This window comes from Pongo pygmaeus, chromosome 19, assembly GCF_028885625.2.
Source record: "Pongo pygmaeus isolate AG05252 chromosome 19, NHGRI_mPonPyg2-v2.0_pri, whole genome shotgun sequence".
NCBI lineage: Eukaryota > Metazoa > Chordata > Mammalia > Primates > Hominidae > Pongo > Pongo pygmaeus.
Window position 1 is genome coordinate 98,049,476 of NC_072392.2, and position 15,337 is coordinate 98,064,812.

A 15,337-nucleotide genomic window follows, 5' to 3' on the forward strand; every position below is an offset into this window, starting at 1 on the left:
GCCCCGGTGGGAGCCCAGCCTCAGACCCTCACTCACCTGGGGAAGCTGGACACGCTCTGGGCTGCCCTCTTCTCACTTATAAAACAGGATTTCCCAGTCCCTTCTTCTAAACTTCCCTGACTCCAATTGCAGTTCTTCTATTACTGAGAGTTTTGCCAACAACAGTGAGAGAAAGGGTCTTTTTTTTCTTTAATAGGAATTTCTTGGACAGATCTTTACACTCTCCCACCAAAAAGCAACAGGATCTCTCTCTCTTTTGTGTGTACATCAAACAACATTTCTGTGTTTGGGTTCTTTCAGACAAGAAGTAACTCAGCTGACGAAGGGGGTGAAATAGAACAAGCGTTCGATTTAGAGGGGGTCTTGCAATGCAGTTCTCCAATCTTTAAACCCACAGGTTGTCCCCAGAGGATTTATAGAGGATGCTGAGGCCACCTCCAGGAGAGAAGAACAACGGTTAACACACTCAGGAACTGTGCGCTTATTCTCATCACTTAGAATCCCTGAAATATTTGTTTCTAAGTAAGAGTTTCACTCCTAGATTTTAGACCTTTGTAAGTGTATGGTTTTGTTTGTTTTGGTTTTTTGTTTTGTTTTGTTTTGTTTTGTTTTTTGAGATGGAGTCTTGCTCTGTCGCCCAGACTGGAGTGCAGTGGTGCAATCTCGGCTCACTGCAACCTCCGCCTCCTGGGTTCAAGCAATTCTCTGCTTCAGCCTCCCGAGTAGCTGGGATTACAGGCACGCGCCACCACTCCCGTCTAATTTTTGTATTTTTAGTAGAGATCGGGTTTCACCGTCTTAGCCGGGCTGGTCTTGAACTCCTGACCTTGTGATCCACCTGCCTCAGCCTCCCAAAGTGCTGGGATGACAGGCGTAAGTCACTGCACCTGACCTGTTATTTTTTAAATTGTGAAAATACTGCATTTCACACTGGAAAATTACTCTCATAAAACCGTTTTGCACTGTAACAATTCTGCACCAGGGAAAGGTCTTGGAAAAAGCCGAGGTGGCATGCGCGCGGAACTGCCGGACCAGCTGAGCATCAGGTTGCTCAGACATCACTGGATCAGTTGCAATTACTAGAGTTACTGAGAAGGGAGGACAGAGGCAACCCCATCTACCCAGGGTGTGACTGTGAATTAGTGCAGACCCTCGGAGGGCAGTTTGACAATAGCTAACTAAAAAAAGTAGAGCCATGTATCCTTTTTTTTTCTTTCTCCCATAGAGAAGACACACCCTTTTAATCCAGCTCTGTGCATGCTATTCTGTAGATACGCTGGTACTTTGCACATGGGAAGTCAAAGATGGTCACTGCTGCACTGTTTTAATAGTAAGAAACTGGAATCAGGGACCGATCTGATTGCAAAATTAATAAATGACACTCTTTAAAATAAAAGCTTCATGTAATGGAGACCTCCTGCAAGGGGACTGTCACCATAAATGAGCTCACTGTCCATTTCCCACCTCCTGTAACTGTGTTCCTTAACCACCCCCTGCCTCCAGGATCGGGGCAGGGAAGCGGGGGGCCTCCAGCCTGAGCCTGTCTTTAGGTGTGCTGCAATGGGCTAGGTGGCCTGGTGGGTGAGGGTGAGGGGAGTCCGAGAAACATACAGGGTTGCTCCAGCCTTTGACCTTGGAAGGCCTCCTGAGAGCAGGCTCTCCACCACTTCCAGAACAGCCTGCCCACCTGCCCCTCCCAGGCCAACATGGGAAACAGCAGGCCCAGGCTCCACAGCCCTGTACCTGATACAGTTTGTATTCTTCTGCCTCATGTGCACAGCGAGGGATTGGGCAGGCTGCCCTTTGTAAGAAGTGTTCTAAACGCTGAGAGCCCTGGGCTGCCTCTGGGGTGTCCTGGGTCAGGATCCAGGGGCGGACATGTGCATCGTGTGCCCAGGGGTCCTTAGACAAACTGAAAGCTTGAGGAATCCTGCAAGTGCCTGAACTGTGCTTATTTTTACTTGAGTTCTGATACACAAACACAGTCTGTCCCACATATGTAATATTTACCTATTACATACACAGAAACGGCATAACATTAACACAGCTAGCCTGTAACTCACACCTTAGTCTTGCAAATGTGCAGAGGAGCTGGGGGCAAATTACGACATGAGATATTAAATGTGATGTAAATGTGTGATGTATTCTAAATCCTGAGTGTATCCCATGCAGACCGGCTGGTGGTGGTGTCTGATTCCTCCTTTTAGCCAACGCCGCTGATGGCAGTAGGGAGACAGTACTTTTAGAAAATCTAAGAGCTGTTTGAAACTATTTGGTTAAGAAGTAACTACTGTTATCTAGTTTCAGCTGCCAAATCCAGGGTCACTGGATTGATCTCAATTCCTGACTTTTCCATTGACTTCAGAGTGAGACATTCTTTGCTTTGGCATCTTTAATTTTCTATCCACAAGCATAGCGTGAAAATACTTACGCTTTCTTAGCAGTATTTCAGACACAAATAAGTTAATACTTGTCCTTATCACTTGCGTAGAAAGGAAATCAGCACTATACAAAGTCTGTACTCTCTGAATGTCTTCCTCTGTGCCTGGATTTTTAATATCTTTTTTGTATGTGTTTTAAACATTCTCGTATATAATTAAGCATAACTGTGAGTGTAGGTAAACTATTCATATTCCAGGATTAATTTATGTAACCGTATTACTTTCATTTAAAATATGTTTAAAGCAGATCCCTCTCGTTCCTGTGGAACTGCAAAGTGTCCAGTACAGTGACCACAGCTACATGTGGCTACTCCCATTGAAATGAATTAAAGTGAAATACAATTTAAAATTCAATCCTTCAGTGGCACTAGCCACACTGCCAGTGCTCAGCAGTCACAGGTGCCTAACGGCCACCACACTGGACGCAGTGGACGGAGGCTCTGTCCATCCACTTCCATCACCCACAGATGGAGCTGCTGCTACGGTCTTATACTACTGGATATCTAGTAGTGCCCACATGATAGTGCATACTAACTATCTGTCGAATGAATAATACAATAATTAGTTTTAACTTGTCTTAATAATTCTTAAAACGTGACAGTCAAAACGGAAGACGTCCGCTTGTTTCACACAGTTGGATTAGCTGGGGGTTATTCTTCCCTTCTGCCTACTCCCAGCTTTGTTTTTAGGGAACATGCCACAGATTTTGGATCACACGTTCACAGAATGTATCTGATTATTTCATTCTGGCCAAATCTGTCATATTTGTTTCTCCAAATGAATTATCTAAATATTATTTTACCCAAACTGAGTGTTTGCAGTCGGGTAGATGATGTACATGTTAAACCTTCCTGGACGCTGATTTATTTTTTTCAATGTGTTAGTATTAAATTCTAGCAAATTTATTTCTTAAGCAAAGAAATCATTCCCTTTTCAAAGCCTTCTTTTCTTTACAAAGAAATCAAGCAAGTATCCCAGCATACCATGAGTCAAAGAGGAAACTGGAAACTTCCAGGGCAAAATCTTAGACCCAAGATGAATTCTGCAAGGAAACGTGATGTGAAACTGATCCAGCTATTTGTAGGATTACAATAAATACACCTTTGCCCTCAACTCCACAATTTACTGCCAAGCTGCACAAGACAGGGATACAAAAGGAGCCGGCGGAGAGACTGCTAGCAGATCCCTTCACTCCAGAGGCCAGTTTCATCCCAACACAAGGATTCTCCTGAGTAAACAAACACCTTCCCCCCAAGGACATTTCCCTTTCTCCTGCTCTCTTTGCAAACAACATCTGAATTTGCACGTACTCTCCAGGAAATCAAATGAATGTAACCTATCTAACCAAAGAAACTGAAGAACACGCCATAAATTGAAAGATCGGTTCCTACAGTTCAGTATTTTCTCCAGTAGGCCTTTCTGTTAAAACAAAAAAAACACATTTCTCCTGCAGAACCCTTTATAAATACAGTTTTGATGATCAGAATTACACTGAGACAGTCTCCTACAACAAGAAACGACTTTTGGATCTGCTCAACAGAAAGAGAATTTTGCAGCTGTGTTCAAGGAAGCAAGAAAAGCAGAGAGTGAATTTTCATGGAGTTAGATTGCATTGAGACGAATGAAGCTAAGGCTCAGGTCTCTTTCATTACGTGTTTGACTTGTCCTGATTCAAAATCTAAATAACTTAAAGGGTGATTCCTCATGGAATTCGAATCTTAACACCGGAATAAAAGGGTAGCCTGCGGACGACTCCCTACCCGTGTAGGGAGGACACGGGGTCACCCCCACTTTCATAACATGGCCTGACCCTTTTCTGCCGCGGACAATTGATCCGAAGGACGCCGGCTGCCCAGCCCTGGCGGGCCACTACTGACCTAGTCCTAAGTTAGGAACAGCCCTGCAAACCGCCCCCTCCCCCTCCATTTCATCAAAATCGGGGAACAAATTCAGAAAAGGTGCAGCTGGTTTTCTCCCTACACGTGCCCTAAAACTCGGGGGCTAGATCCACTTTTCATAGCTGTTTAATAAGAACTCCGGGCAGTTCGTATTACTTCTTTCTCAGAGTGCTTGGTGGTTTAAGTTAAAGCATTTTCCTCTCTCGCCTTTGGGGGGAAAAGCCTGGGCTGCTGGGGTCTGTGGGCCCCTCCCCCGGACTTCATCTTCCTTTCCTTCCCCAGCCCCCGACCCGTTTTGCTCTCGTCCAAAACAGAGCGACTCCCCCGCTGCCGAGGAAAAGCCAGTTCAAGAAGCCGGGGGATGGGTGGGGCCCCGCGCGCCCCGGAGCAGCGCCCCTCGAAGGCGGGGGCAGGAAGCGGCCGCCGCGCCCCGTCCCGCTTCCCTCCCTTCGGGCCAGAACAATGGCTTTTTGCCCGGAAAACGGAGTTGGGAGCAAGGCGGGACGCGCCCCGGGAACCACGCGGGACTCGGTGGGCGCCCCAGGCCCGAAGCCCCTAGGCGCCTCCTCCCCCAACCAGGGCCCGCCCGCGCCCCCACCCCCGCCCCCGCCCGGGGGCCCCGCGCGGGACCCCCACCGGAGCGCGAGGCCCAGCCCGCCGCGGACAATGCGCGCCCCGCCCCGCCCCGCGCCCGCCCCCCCTCGCTGATTGGCCAGCACGGGATTTGGGCAGCGCGCGGGGGCGGGCGGCGGGCCGGGGCGCGGGCGCGGAGCGGCGGTGCGCGTGCGCGGGGCGGGCCGGCGCCGAGCGGGGGCGGTGCTTTGTGTGCTGCCGGCGGGGCGCGCGGCGGTGCGGGCGGGTGACGCGCGGCGGGCGCCGCGGTCGGGCTGGCTGCCGGGCAGCATGGAGGAGCTGAGCAGCGTGGGCGAGCAGGTCTTCGCCGCCGAGTGCATCCTGAGCAAGCGGCTCCGCAAGGTGCGTGCGGCCCGCCGGGCCCCCCGCCCGCCGCCCGCTGCCTGTCTGGCTCACGGCCCCTCTTCTCTCCCCGCAGGGCAAGCTGGAGTACCTGGTCAAGTGGCGCGGCTGGTCCTCCAAGTGAGTCCCCCGCGACGCCGCGCCCCCCTCCCGCCCCCTCGCCCGAGGGTGGGGACGGGGAGCCCCTCGGCCGCGCCGTCCGGGGGCCTGGGGGCGCCCGCTGGCAGAGCGGGAAGTTCGCGGGGTCCTCGCGGGCTCCTCCGGCTCTGAGGGGGGCGGGGGCCGCCCGGCCCGAGGTTGCCCTTTGTTTACACGCCCGCGGGTGCAGAGCTGGGCGGCCGCCCGCGCCGGAACCTCCTCGGCCCCCGCGCCGCGCTCCTCTCAATCCCCGTCCCTGCCGGGAGGGAGGCGCGGGATGCGAGCCCCCCTCCTCTTGGCCAGATTCTCCCCGCTGTAACCTGAGCTTCCTATTGATGGATGTAGGGTTTCTTTTTTTTTTTCTTTCTTTTAATGGAAGGGAGGGGATTTGGCATCCCCGGAAAGGGCTCTGTGCACAGCTATTCCCGCGGCCCCGTTTCTGCGTCTTCCCGGACCCCGCTCTTTCTTCGCTACCCCTCGAGGTGCCCCGGCCCGCGCGCCACATTGTTCTGGATCTCGGGCTGGGCGCCTTTGCCCCTCCCTGCATCCTGGACCTGCCTTCCCTTCCTCCTCTGGCTCCGGGCCAGGGTTTGGGGGATTCCCTTTCTGCAACTTTGCGTTTTATGGGGGTTTGTTTTTCTCCCAGGCAGAGACTGTGGGAGTCCTCTTGTGGCCTTGTTTTAATTGGGAGGTTGGAGCGGCAGTTTCTCTTTGGGTCTGAGGTTAGAGTGCTGGCTTGGTGGGGGGTGGCCAGCCTCCAAAACCTGGGTTTGGACTTTGAGAAGTGCCATGGTGCTACGGTGCCACTGCCATCGGCCCAAGTCGAGGAGCGGTGAGGGCGGGCCCCCTCCGGCTGCCTTGCAAAGCAGCAATCATCAGCCTGGCGTCTAATGCTGCCGTGCCCTCTGCTTTGTAGACATAACAGCTGGGAGCCGGAGGAGAACATCCTGGACCCGAGGCTGCTCCTGGCCTTCCAGAAGAAGTGAGGACGCTGACAGCACTGTGGGGAGGGCGTGGGGGAGGGACGGTGGCTGGTTGGAGTCGTGCTGGGCGCTGCTCGCCTGCCGGGAGGCTGGAGCTGGGGCTGTGGTCTGAGGTCCCTTAGCAAGATTGTCTCCAGGGCCATCTCTGTGGCTGGCTGTAAAAGTCCCGAGCCAGCTCCTCTCCCACTTTCTCCTAGCCAGCCTGTATCCATCCCTGAGAAGACTGCAAGTAAGTGCTGCCTTGGTGTTTCCGACAGCCATACTTGCAAAAACCAACTTTTTCAGTTCCTTCAGATAAAGATGTTATAGCTTTTCTTGGCCTTTTCTGCTGAGTAATTCGCACATGGCGCTAACAAAAAACCAGGATAGCAGGTCTGCCCTTCCAGCCCTGCACACATGTGCCATCAGGCAGGAGAAGGCTCAGAGAGGGAGCTGGAACACACAGCACGCAGTTGTGCCTATTGTGATGTCTCTCTCAAGAAAGAAACGTTTATTTTGCTCTGGCCTGCAGCATACAGTACCAAGTAGCACCATGAGGCCGGATTGGGCCAGACTTGTTTCTGTAATTCTAAATGTCATTTCTGTTTTAAGGTAGGGAGTTTAGGTTAAGAGATAGGCCTCCTTGAGATGTTCAAGGGCAAGGGGTGGTGAGGAGAGGGCAGTGGAGGTGCCCACCGCACCCCAGCATGAAGGGCCAGGGAGTGCTGTTCAAGCAATGGCAAGACGTGGGGGATTTCACTGACAGCTCCCCCTGGCTCCTCTGGCTGGACTTGCCCTGTGGATAGAGGCAGAAGAATTGGTTGCTGGAGTCTTTCCCAGTCAGGGTCAATCTGGAAGGTTTGTTGTCTGGTAGCAAAAGGTGCATTCCCTTTTTTCCACTGTAGTGGGACATTTTGGGTCTTCCCAGAGGGGACATGACAATGGGGAAATAGAGTTTTCTGGTGGGGCGAGCAAAAAGAAGAGCCTGTGCTTGCTTAAATCCCTTTGGAAAATCGTAACGGCAACCCATTGTCTTCTGTTAGTTCCTGTGTGGGTCCTCTGAGCCTTGGGGTGGGGGAATGGCTTGGCCCAAGTCAGAGGCCGGTGCATTTCTCTGCATCTAAGACAGTGTCCTAACTGTTGAGAGAGATTGTGCCCTTGTCCCTGGTTTTGGTTAGAGCAGACAAGAGCAGAAATACCTGACATAACAAGAGTTTAAAACCCATGGGTGGCTTGGATTACATCGTGGAAGAAAGAAAACGGATAAGGTGGGACAGCCTTCTCCATCCACCAAAATGTTAGCTCCCTCTGGGCACTAGAAGCTGGCGGTTATCTGCTTGGTATTGGAGGGGGTGGGGGTATGGCCCTTGGCGACACACAGGCTCACAGCACTCGGCACACAGGTTAATATTTCAGCGGAGGAGATCCATGCAACACTTCATTGTCCTTTTAGGAAATTTCGGGTTAAGGACCAGCACTTAATTGGAGTATGAACTTTGCCTGGTACTAATCAGAACTGTGTTGAGGAGGTTGCCTTCCAGGCCCCAATGAGATGATGTTTGCCCAGATAATTACCAGGGCCCCTTCCCTTGAGAATAGCCTGAAATACAAGCTTTCCCTGGGGGCTGGAGGCTCTACTAGGACTTCATCACCCTGGAGGTGTGGAGGCACTTCTGGGGGAGGGGGTACTGGGAGTGGTGCATGCATTGAGCCCTGCCTGCCTCAGAACTCGGCACCTCTGTTATCTTCCTCAAGAGTAGAGTTTAGGAACAGAGAGGTATTTTTAAAAAGGAAACAAGGAGAGTGGTGTGCCAGCAGCCAGGCTCTGCGAGGGCTGGAGGACAAGGCCCGTGGTGCTCCTTGCCTGGGTGAGAGTTTTATGCACCGGCAGCTGCCCAGGGGATTGGTGGCATCTCCTTGCCCTGGGCTTCCTTCTCCTACTGAAAGTAAGGAGGTTGGACCGCGTGACCACCAAGGTCACTTCTGGTTAGGATATGCTAGAATTTCCACGCAGCAGTGCACCTGCAGGAAGCTGTCTTAAGAGAAGTCAGAGAATACTGGGGCATCATTGTTTTCCCAGCGTTGTTTTCCTGTCTTCAGCTTGTCCTTACCTAAAGGAAATGGGATGGCTGGTTACTGACCCTAGTGCAAAGAATGGGGTCTGATCTCTGCCTTGGGTATTGGATGATGTGTTTGCGGCAAACGGGATAAGCTATTACGGGCCAGCAGGAATAGGGTGCTGGAAGCCATAGAGTCCCACATGGTAGAAGGGGTACGCACAGGGCTTCTCCCCCATTAACTAGTGGTGTGCCTTCAGGGAACATGAGAAGGAGGTGCAGAACCGGAAGAGAGGCAAGAGGCCAAGAGGCCGGCCAAGAAAGCTCACTGCCATGTCCTCCTGCAGCCGGCGCTCCAAGCTCAAGGTGGGTGGCTGCGCTGGGTATGCTGACCCCACCTCCCAGCACCCCCTTGGGGTAGGGGGCAGGCAGAGGGAGGGTTTGGGGCCCTCAGGAAGGGGGTGGCACTTCTGCCAACAGTCTGTCCCTCTACTCGGAAAACAGGAGCCCCCTTTCTTCCTGCCTGTCAGTTTCTGCTGCCAGGGGGCCCCAGCCGCCTGAGAGTTCCTCCCCGCCCCTCCCAGGGGCTTCCTGCTTCAGCCTGTCCTGCATGCCTCTCTGCTGGGTGGTCAAACTGCTGCTGACAAGCACTCTTCCCTCCCAGGGGGTCCTTGGGGGACGGAAAGGAACAGGAAGCATGCATACAGTAGGTGCTCATAGGATTGCTGGCTAGATGTGACTCAAAAGCCTAAGATTTTGGGCTACTCCAGGTCCACCTGTGAGTGCACCTTAAATCAAGGTGGCCAGAAAAGGCAGGGCTGACTGAATAGCCAGGGGGTGCCAGGAGGGGCCTTGGAGGAGGGCAGAGGCAGTGTGGGCTGATGATGTGCTTCGGCCTTCTCGGGACTGTCCTGTCATCCCTCCTCGATACAGTGATGGGCTCACCCCGCCACAGGTATGCATGCGCCCCTGGGGTCCATGGTAGGGCCCCTCCCTCCCCTGAGGACAGGTGAGGCAGGACAGGATGGGGGAGGAGGGCCTGGCCTCAGTCCCGGGTGTGGCTTTGATTCCCTCCCCCGGGCACTGTCCCTGGACCTTTGCATGTCGTGGCCACGAGCTCAGTCACTAACAGAACTTGCCTTTCCGGGAGGATTTCCTGAATGAACAGGATTCCCTGCTGTAGAATCTTGTTGGCTGGTCTACACTGGCCTTAGCTTGTGTTGAAAAATCTTTTTGAGCAGGATGGTGGGGGCTGCAGAAGTTCTGCTGACTGAGGAGTGGCCACAAGGCAGTGATTGCTGCCTTGTTTGAGGAGGTTTGAGATCACTCCTGTTGAAGTTGGGAGAACGGGGTGGTAGGCAGGCGGTGTTGGATCTGACTCCCTGAAGCACACGCTGTAGGATTCTGACCCAGCAGGCAGCATGGAGGCCTGTAAAACACGAGGACACTCTTATTTAATATTTGCGGTGACATCCAGAAGGTGAGGAAGACAGCGGTTTGTTTACCTGTATCCTGGAAGGCTCAGACTGGGAAATGGGGATACTGAAGCCCACTTGGTGTAGGCTGCAAAGCTGTGCATGCTACTTCTTACGACTTGTAACCTTCTGAGTCCTGGAAACTGTGATGCTTTGGATACAGTTCCCTTTGAACGTCTGCTCTACAGCCCGGAGCTAAATCTGCATCCCCCTTGAAAACTGATGGTGGACAGGGATGTCATGGTGTGGACTCTGTCCGTCCTTACTCTGTCTTCATTTTTAAGAGCCACCTATTTTTCTGTCTACCTTTAATTTTGCCTCTCATGGAACTGTGAGCGCGGTGAGAAGTTGCTCCTTCCTGACTGCCTGTCTGGTCTGGAAGCCACAGGAGTTGATGGCTGCAAGGTGCCCAGTGTTCCTTGGGGACAGCATGGCGCTCTGGACCCTGGGAGCAGGCAGTGGAGGTGTGACAACTTCTCCTTTATCTTTTTTTTTTTTTCGAGAGGTAGTCTCGCTCTGTCGCCCAGGCTGGAGTTCAGTGGCACAATCTCAGCTCACTGCAGCCTCCACCTCCCGATTTCAAGCAATTCTCCTGCCTCAGCCTCTGCAGGAGGCACAACACCCGGCTAATTTTTGTATTTTTAGTAGAAACAGGGCTTCACTATGTTGGCCAGGCTGGTCTTGAACTCCTGACCTCAGGTGATCCACCCGCTTCGGCCTCCCAAAGTGCTGAGATTACAGGCGTGAGCCACTGCACCCAGCCAACTTCTCCTTTATCTTTCCAGGAACCCGATGCTCCCTCCAAATCCAAGTCCAGCAGTTCCTCCACTTCCTCCACGTCGTCCTCCTCTTCCTCGGATGAAGAAGATGACAGTGACTTAGATGCCAAGAGGGGTCCCCGGGGCCGTGAGACCCACCCAGTGCCTCAGAAGAAGGCCCAGATCCTGGTGGCCAAACCCGAGCTGAAGGATCCCATCCGGAAGAAGCGGGGACGAAAGCCCCTGCCCCCAGAGCAAAAGGCAACCCGAAGACCCGTGAGCCTGGCCAAGGTGCTGAAGACTGCCCGGAAGGATCTGGGGGCCCCGGCCAGCAAGCTGCCTCCTCCACTCAGCGCCCCCGTTGCAGGCTTGGCAGCTCTGAAGGCCCACGCCAAGGAGGCCTGTGGTGGCCCCAGTGCCATGGCCACCCCAGAGAACCTGGCCAGCCTAATGAAGGGCATGGCCAGTAGCCCCGGCCGGGGTGGCATCAGTTGGCAGAGCTCCATCGTGCACTACATGAACCGCATGACCCAGAGCCAGGCCCAGGCCGCCAGCAGGTTGGCGCTGAAGGCCCAGGCCAGCAACAAGTGTGGCCTCGGGCTGGACCTGAAGGTGAGGACACAGAAAGGGGAGCTGGGAATGAGCCCTCCAGGAAGCAAAATCCCGAAGGCCCCCAGCGGCGGGGCTGTGGAGCAGAAAGTGGGGAGCACAGGGGGCCCCCCACACACCCATGGTGCCAGCAGGGTGCCTGCTGGGTGCCCAGGCCCCCAGCCAGCACCCACCCAGGAGCTGAGCCTCCAGGTCTTGGACTTGCAGAGTGTCAAGAATGGCATGCCCGGGGTGGGTCTGCTTGCCCGCCACGCCACCGCCACCAAGGGTGTCCCAGCCACCAACCCAGCCCTTGGGAAGGGCACTGGGAATGGCCTCACTGGGGCCAGCGGGGCCACCATGCCCACCGACACAAGCAAAAGTGAGAAGCTGGCCTCCAGAGCAGTGGCACCGCCCACCCCTGCCAGCAAGAGGGACTGTGTCAAGGGCAGTGCTACCCCCAGTGGGCAGGAGAGCCGCACAGCCCCCGGAGAAGCCCGCAAGGCGGCCACACTGCCAGAGATGAGCGCAGGCGAGGAGAGCAGCAGCTCGGACTCGGACCCCGACTCCGCCTCGCCGCCCAGCACTGGACAGAACCCGTCAGTGTCCGTTCAGACCAGCCAGGACTGGAAGCCCACCCGCAGCCTCATCGAGCACGTCTTTGTCACCGACGTCACTGCCAACCTCATCACCGTCACAGTGAAGGAGTCTCCCACCAGCGTGGGCTTCTTCAACCTGAGGCATTACTGAAGCCCCGGCGCCACCAGCCGCCGGGTCTTACTCCCCTTCCCTGCGATGTTGCTCGGCTAAGTGACTCCCCGCCCAAGCCCCCCAAGAGTCTGCGTCGGGGGAGGAGTGGGTGGCCTCCTTGATGGGCAGGCTTGGAAGGGACTTCCCACACCCCGCTCCGTCCCAGGACATAGGGCAGGGGGCCTCACTGCCTTGTTGGTCTCCACCTTGTTCCTACCTCTGCAGGCCTCTTTGCTCTCCCCTCTTGCCTCAGGAAACCCGGTGGCACCTGTGGCTCCAGGTGACTGTCTTGAACAGAGCAGGCTTCGTCATGGCTGCGTTATTGCTGAGTTTGAACTGCTCTTCCCTGGCCTGCGTGACTGAATCACAGCTTTGCTCCCTGTCTCGCAGGGGCTGAGGTGTCAGGAGAGGTCCCCACCTCTCCTTCAGCCCTGGAGCGGGCAGAGAGTATTGTGGGGAGGCGTGGCCAGTGGGACTAGTGTTCCCTCCACCTGGCCGCAGCTTTTGGGAGATAGGATGGGCAGGGGCGGGCCTGGCTGGCATTGCCTGAGCCGGCAGTGGTGAAGTGGGGAGCTTGCCCTTGACAGGTGGGGGCTGGCTGGGGCCTTAATGTGAAAGGACAGTGGCAGGCAGCTGGAGTAGAGCGAGCCCAGGAGCCCTAAAAGGCTGCCTTCACGGCCATCTAGCCCCAGTTCAGGGCAGCATCCACAGCCCCCAAATAGCCCACAAGCCAGCATGGGTGGGGCGGGGGTGGTCCCACAGCTGGGTTCCACCTGAAGAGCCTCCGCACCTCGGAGCAGGAGAGGCAGGCTGTGGCTGCCACCCTCCCTTCTGCCCGTGTCACAGTGAGAAGTGACTTGAGTCCCCTTCCAAACCCAGACCCACCTCCTGCCCCAGGCACACTGAAGCATGTTCCATTTCTTAAAAGCCCAGAGTTCAGTGTGTCCCAAGAAAAACTGAAAGTGGAGGTGCTCAGGTCCAGGGGAGTCCAGTGGGCAGGACCCTTGGCAGGCAAGCCCCTCCCTCCACTCCCAGGACCTACCTTCTGCTAGTAAAGGACTGGCTTCGTCCTAATCGTGGCCCACAGACTGCCGCGGAGACCTGGAGGACAGGAGTGCCAGCACTTGGGAGTCAATGGGCCCGTCTGCCAGCTCTGCCTGTGCTGCAGGTGTTGGCCGTGGGTCCAGCCGACAACTCCCTGCCTCCTGTTCGGGGCCCTGCGCAAGTGGATGAGGCATTCCTTGAGGAGTATCATTTTCCCTGACAATCCCCCTCACCTTTAGGGGTTCCCTGCTTGGCTCCTTTCCAGCTGAAAAACTAGGCCTGTACCATTGGAGAAGCTGCACAAAGTCTAGGGGGCCCACCTGGTAGAGGGCCCCGGGAAGCTGAATCTGTCAGCCTCGGCCCTGAGGCCCCTGTTAAGATTGTGAGCCGCCTCTAGGTGGCCACGTCTGGGAGCTACCTTGTATGGCTTCTGACCAATATCAGGATTTCTGTTCTGAGAGCAGCTTGGGCAGAAAGGCAGGGCAGCCCAGAGGTGGCCGCGGCAGGCAATCTGGCCACTAGGTGTTTGTGATGCCAAAAATAAAAGAGGGTGGGGTGGTCGCTTTCTGTCCCTCTGGTTGGATGGAGTCAGCCGGCAGGCATGGGGCTGTATTCCAGTGCCTGACTGTTGGGAAGGCTACCGTTCCATGGAGCAGCCCGGACTTCGAGAATGGGCTCTGGTTTCCCGGGGGCAGGCCTACCAGACTGCAAGACCCCCCAGTACCTCACCGTGCCAAATAGGAAGAGGTGGCCTTGGTGTAGCCAAATTGACCTTAACAGTGTGCCTTTGGGGAGGGACCCATGTCCATGGCTTCATTGAGGGCCATCCATATGCCAGCTGGGGGCAGCCCACAGTGGCCGTGTTGGCTGCAGCAGGAATGGTGCCCACTCGGCGAATTGAAGGGCTGAGAGTCCCAGATAGCTAGGCCAGAGCTGGAAGCAGACAGTAAGAGGAAGAGCTGCTCCCACAGGAGAGAGAGACATTCCAGCTCACTGTGCAGCCTGGGAGGAGGCGTGGATCCTGGCACGCTGGGCCTCAGGCGCCAGCCTCCCTGTGCTCAGACAGCCAAGTCTTGACTCCTTCCTGCTGAGCACTGTGCTACCTTCACTGCTCCAAAGCCAGACTAATAGCTCTCCAAGCCCTTGGGGTGACTCGGCTTCCAGGAGCTGTTGGAGAAATGAGGATGTCTGTCCCTGTCTGCCTGGGCAGGCCAGATTCCTCCCCAGCAGCCAGGTCTCTCCAGACCCTGATTCGGTGCCTTTCTGTTTACCAGCTACTTCAATCCCAAAGTTTGAATCTGCAGATACCTTACTCCCAGCCACTTTGCCTTTTTACTGTGTTGTGTGTTTTTCCTGGTGCTTCAAGAGCGTGTGCAGGGCAAGTGCCGTCACTGGGAACTGCACCGAATGCTCAGACTTGGTTGTCTTATGTTTACCAATAAATAAAAGTAGACTTTTTCTATTTTTATTTGCTGCTATTTGTGTATGTGTTTGTGTAGCTAGGTATCTGGCACATCTGACAAGATGCATTGTTGGTTTTTTCCCGAAGGTCCCACAGGAACTGTGGCAATGGTGTGTGTGTGGAATGGTGTGTTACCCACGTCTTGTTTGCTTCTGTATTGAATAGGAAGCAGTGGCCAGTCTGTCTTCCTTAGAGATGTTGGCATATTTTTATATGTATATATTTTGTACCAAAAAAGAGTGTTCCTTGTTTTGGTTACACTCGAAATTCTGACCTAGCTGGAGAGGGCTCTGGGCCGAGAGCTTTCATTAAGGGGAGACTTTGGGGAAGGATCAAGCTTTGAACCAAAGCCAATCACTGGCTTGATTTGTGTTTTTTAATTAAAAAAAAAAATCATTCATGTATGCCACTTCTAATTGCTTTCAACTATGGCTGTTTGCTTTCTTAAAAGAGAACAAAAGTAGATATGTTATTGCCCTAGGAAAGGATCTGTGTTGAAACAGGACAGCAGCCTAGGGCCCACATTTAATTAGGATCAACCAGTTTAAGGAAATGCTTCCCCTGAAAAGCCCCTGATGGTGTGGGGAAGAGGAATGGAGTTGGGGACAGGTAGTGCCTACATGACCAGATTTTACTCAAGTGCATCTCATGATTCGGTGGGTTTTCTAGCATTTTTGGAAAACTAGCATAGGTTGCAGGGGTTTTTCTTCTTTTAGACTGATGTTAATTTATTTTGCAGGGGAAAGACAGCAAATGGTGTCAGAAGATTTTTGTCCTTTTGTTATCTTA

The 15,337-nt window shown here is 54.2% G+C and overlaps 1 protein-coding gene across 2 annotated transcripts; it reads left to right on the forward strand.

The window, feature by feature from the left end:
• Window positions 1-5,138: 5,138 nt before the first annotated feature.
• Window positions 5,139-14,552, forward strand: CBX2 (chromobox 2). 2 transcript variants are annotated; one of them, XM_054458551.2, is made up of 5 exons: window positions 5,139-5,314; window positions 5,391-5,434; window positions 6,369-6,434; window positions 8,732-8,837; window positions 10,732-14,552. In XM_054458551.2, exons 1-5 carry the CDS (start codon window positions 5,243-5,245, stop codon window positions 12,040-12,042), a joined length of 1,599 nt encoding a protein of 532 aa, XP_054314526.1. In that variant the 5' UTR covers window positions 5,139-5,242; the 3' UTR covers window positions 12,043-14,552. The 2 variants fall into 2 exon arrangements, with proteins under 2 accessions (XP_054314526.1, XP_063513238.1); XM_063657168.1 differs by lacking the exon at window positions 5,391-5,434 and having other exon boundaries at window positions 5,179-5,314.
• The last annotated feature ends 785 nt before the right edge of the window (window positions 14,553-15,337 follow it).

Coding starts and splice junctions, on each gene's coding strand:
- CBX2 (XM_054458551.2), top strand. CDS start 5,243: ATGGAGGAGCTGAGCAGCGTGGGCGAGCAGGTCTTCGCCGCCGAGTGC. Junction 6,435..8,731: donor CTCCTGGCCTTCCAGAAGAA/GTGAGGACGCTG, acceptor GTGTGCCTTCAG/GGAACATGAGAAGGAGGTGC. Junction 8,838..10,731: donor GCCGGCGCTCCAAGCTCAAG/GTGGGTGGCTGC, acceptor TTATCTTTCCAG/GAACCCGATGCTCCCTCCAA.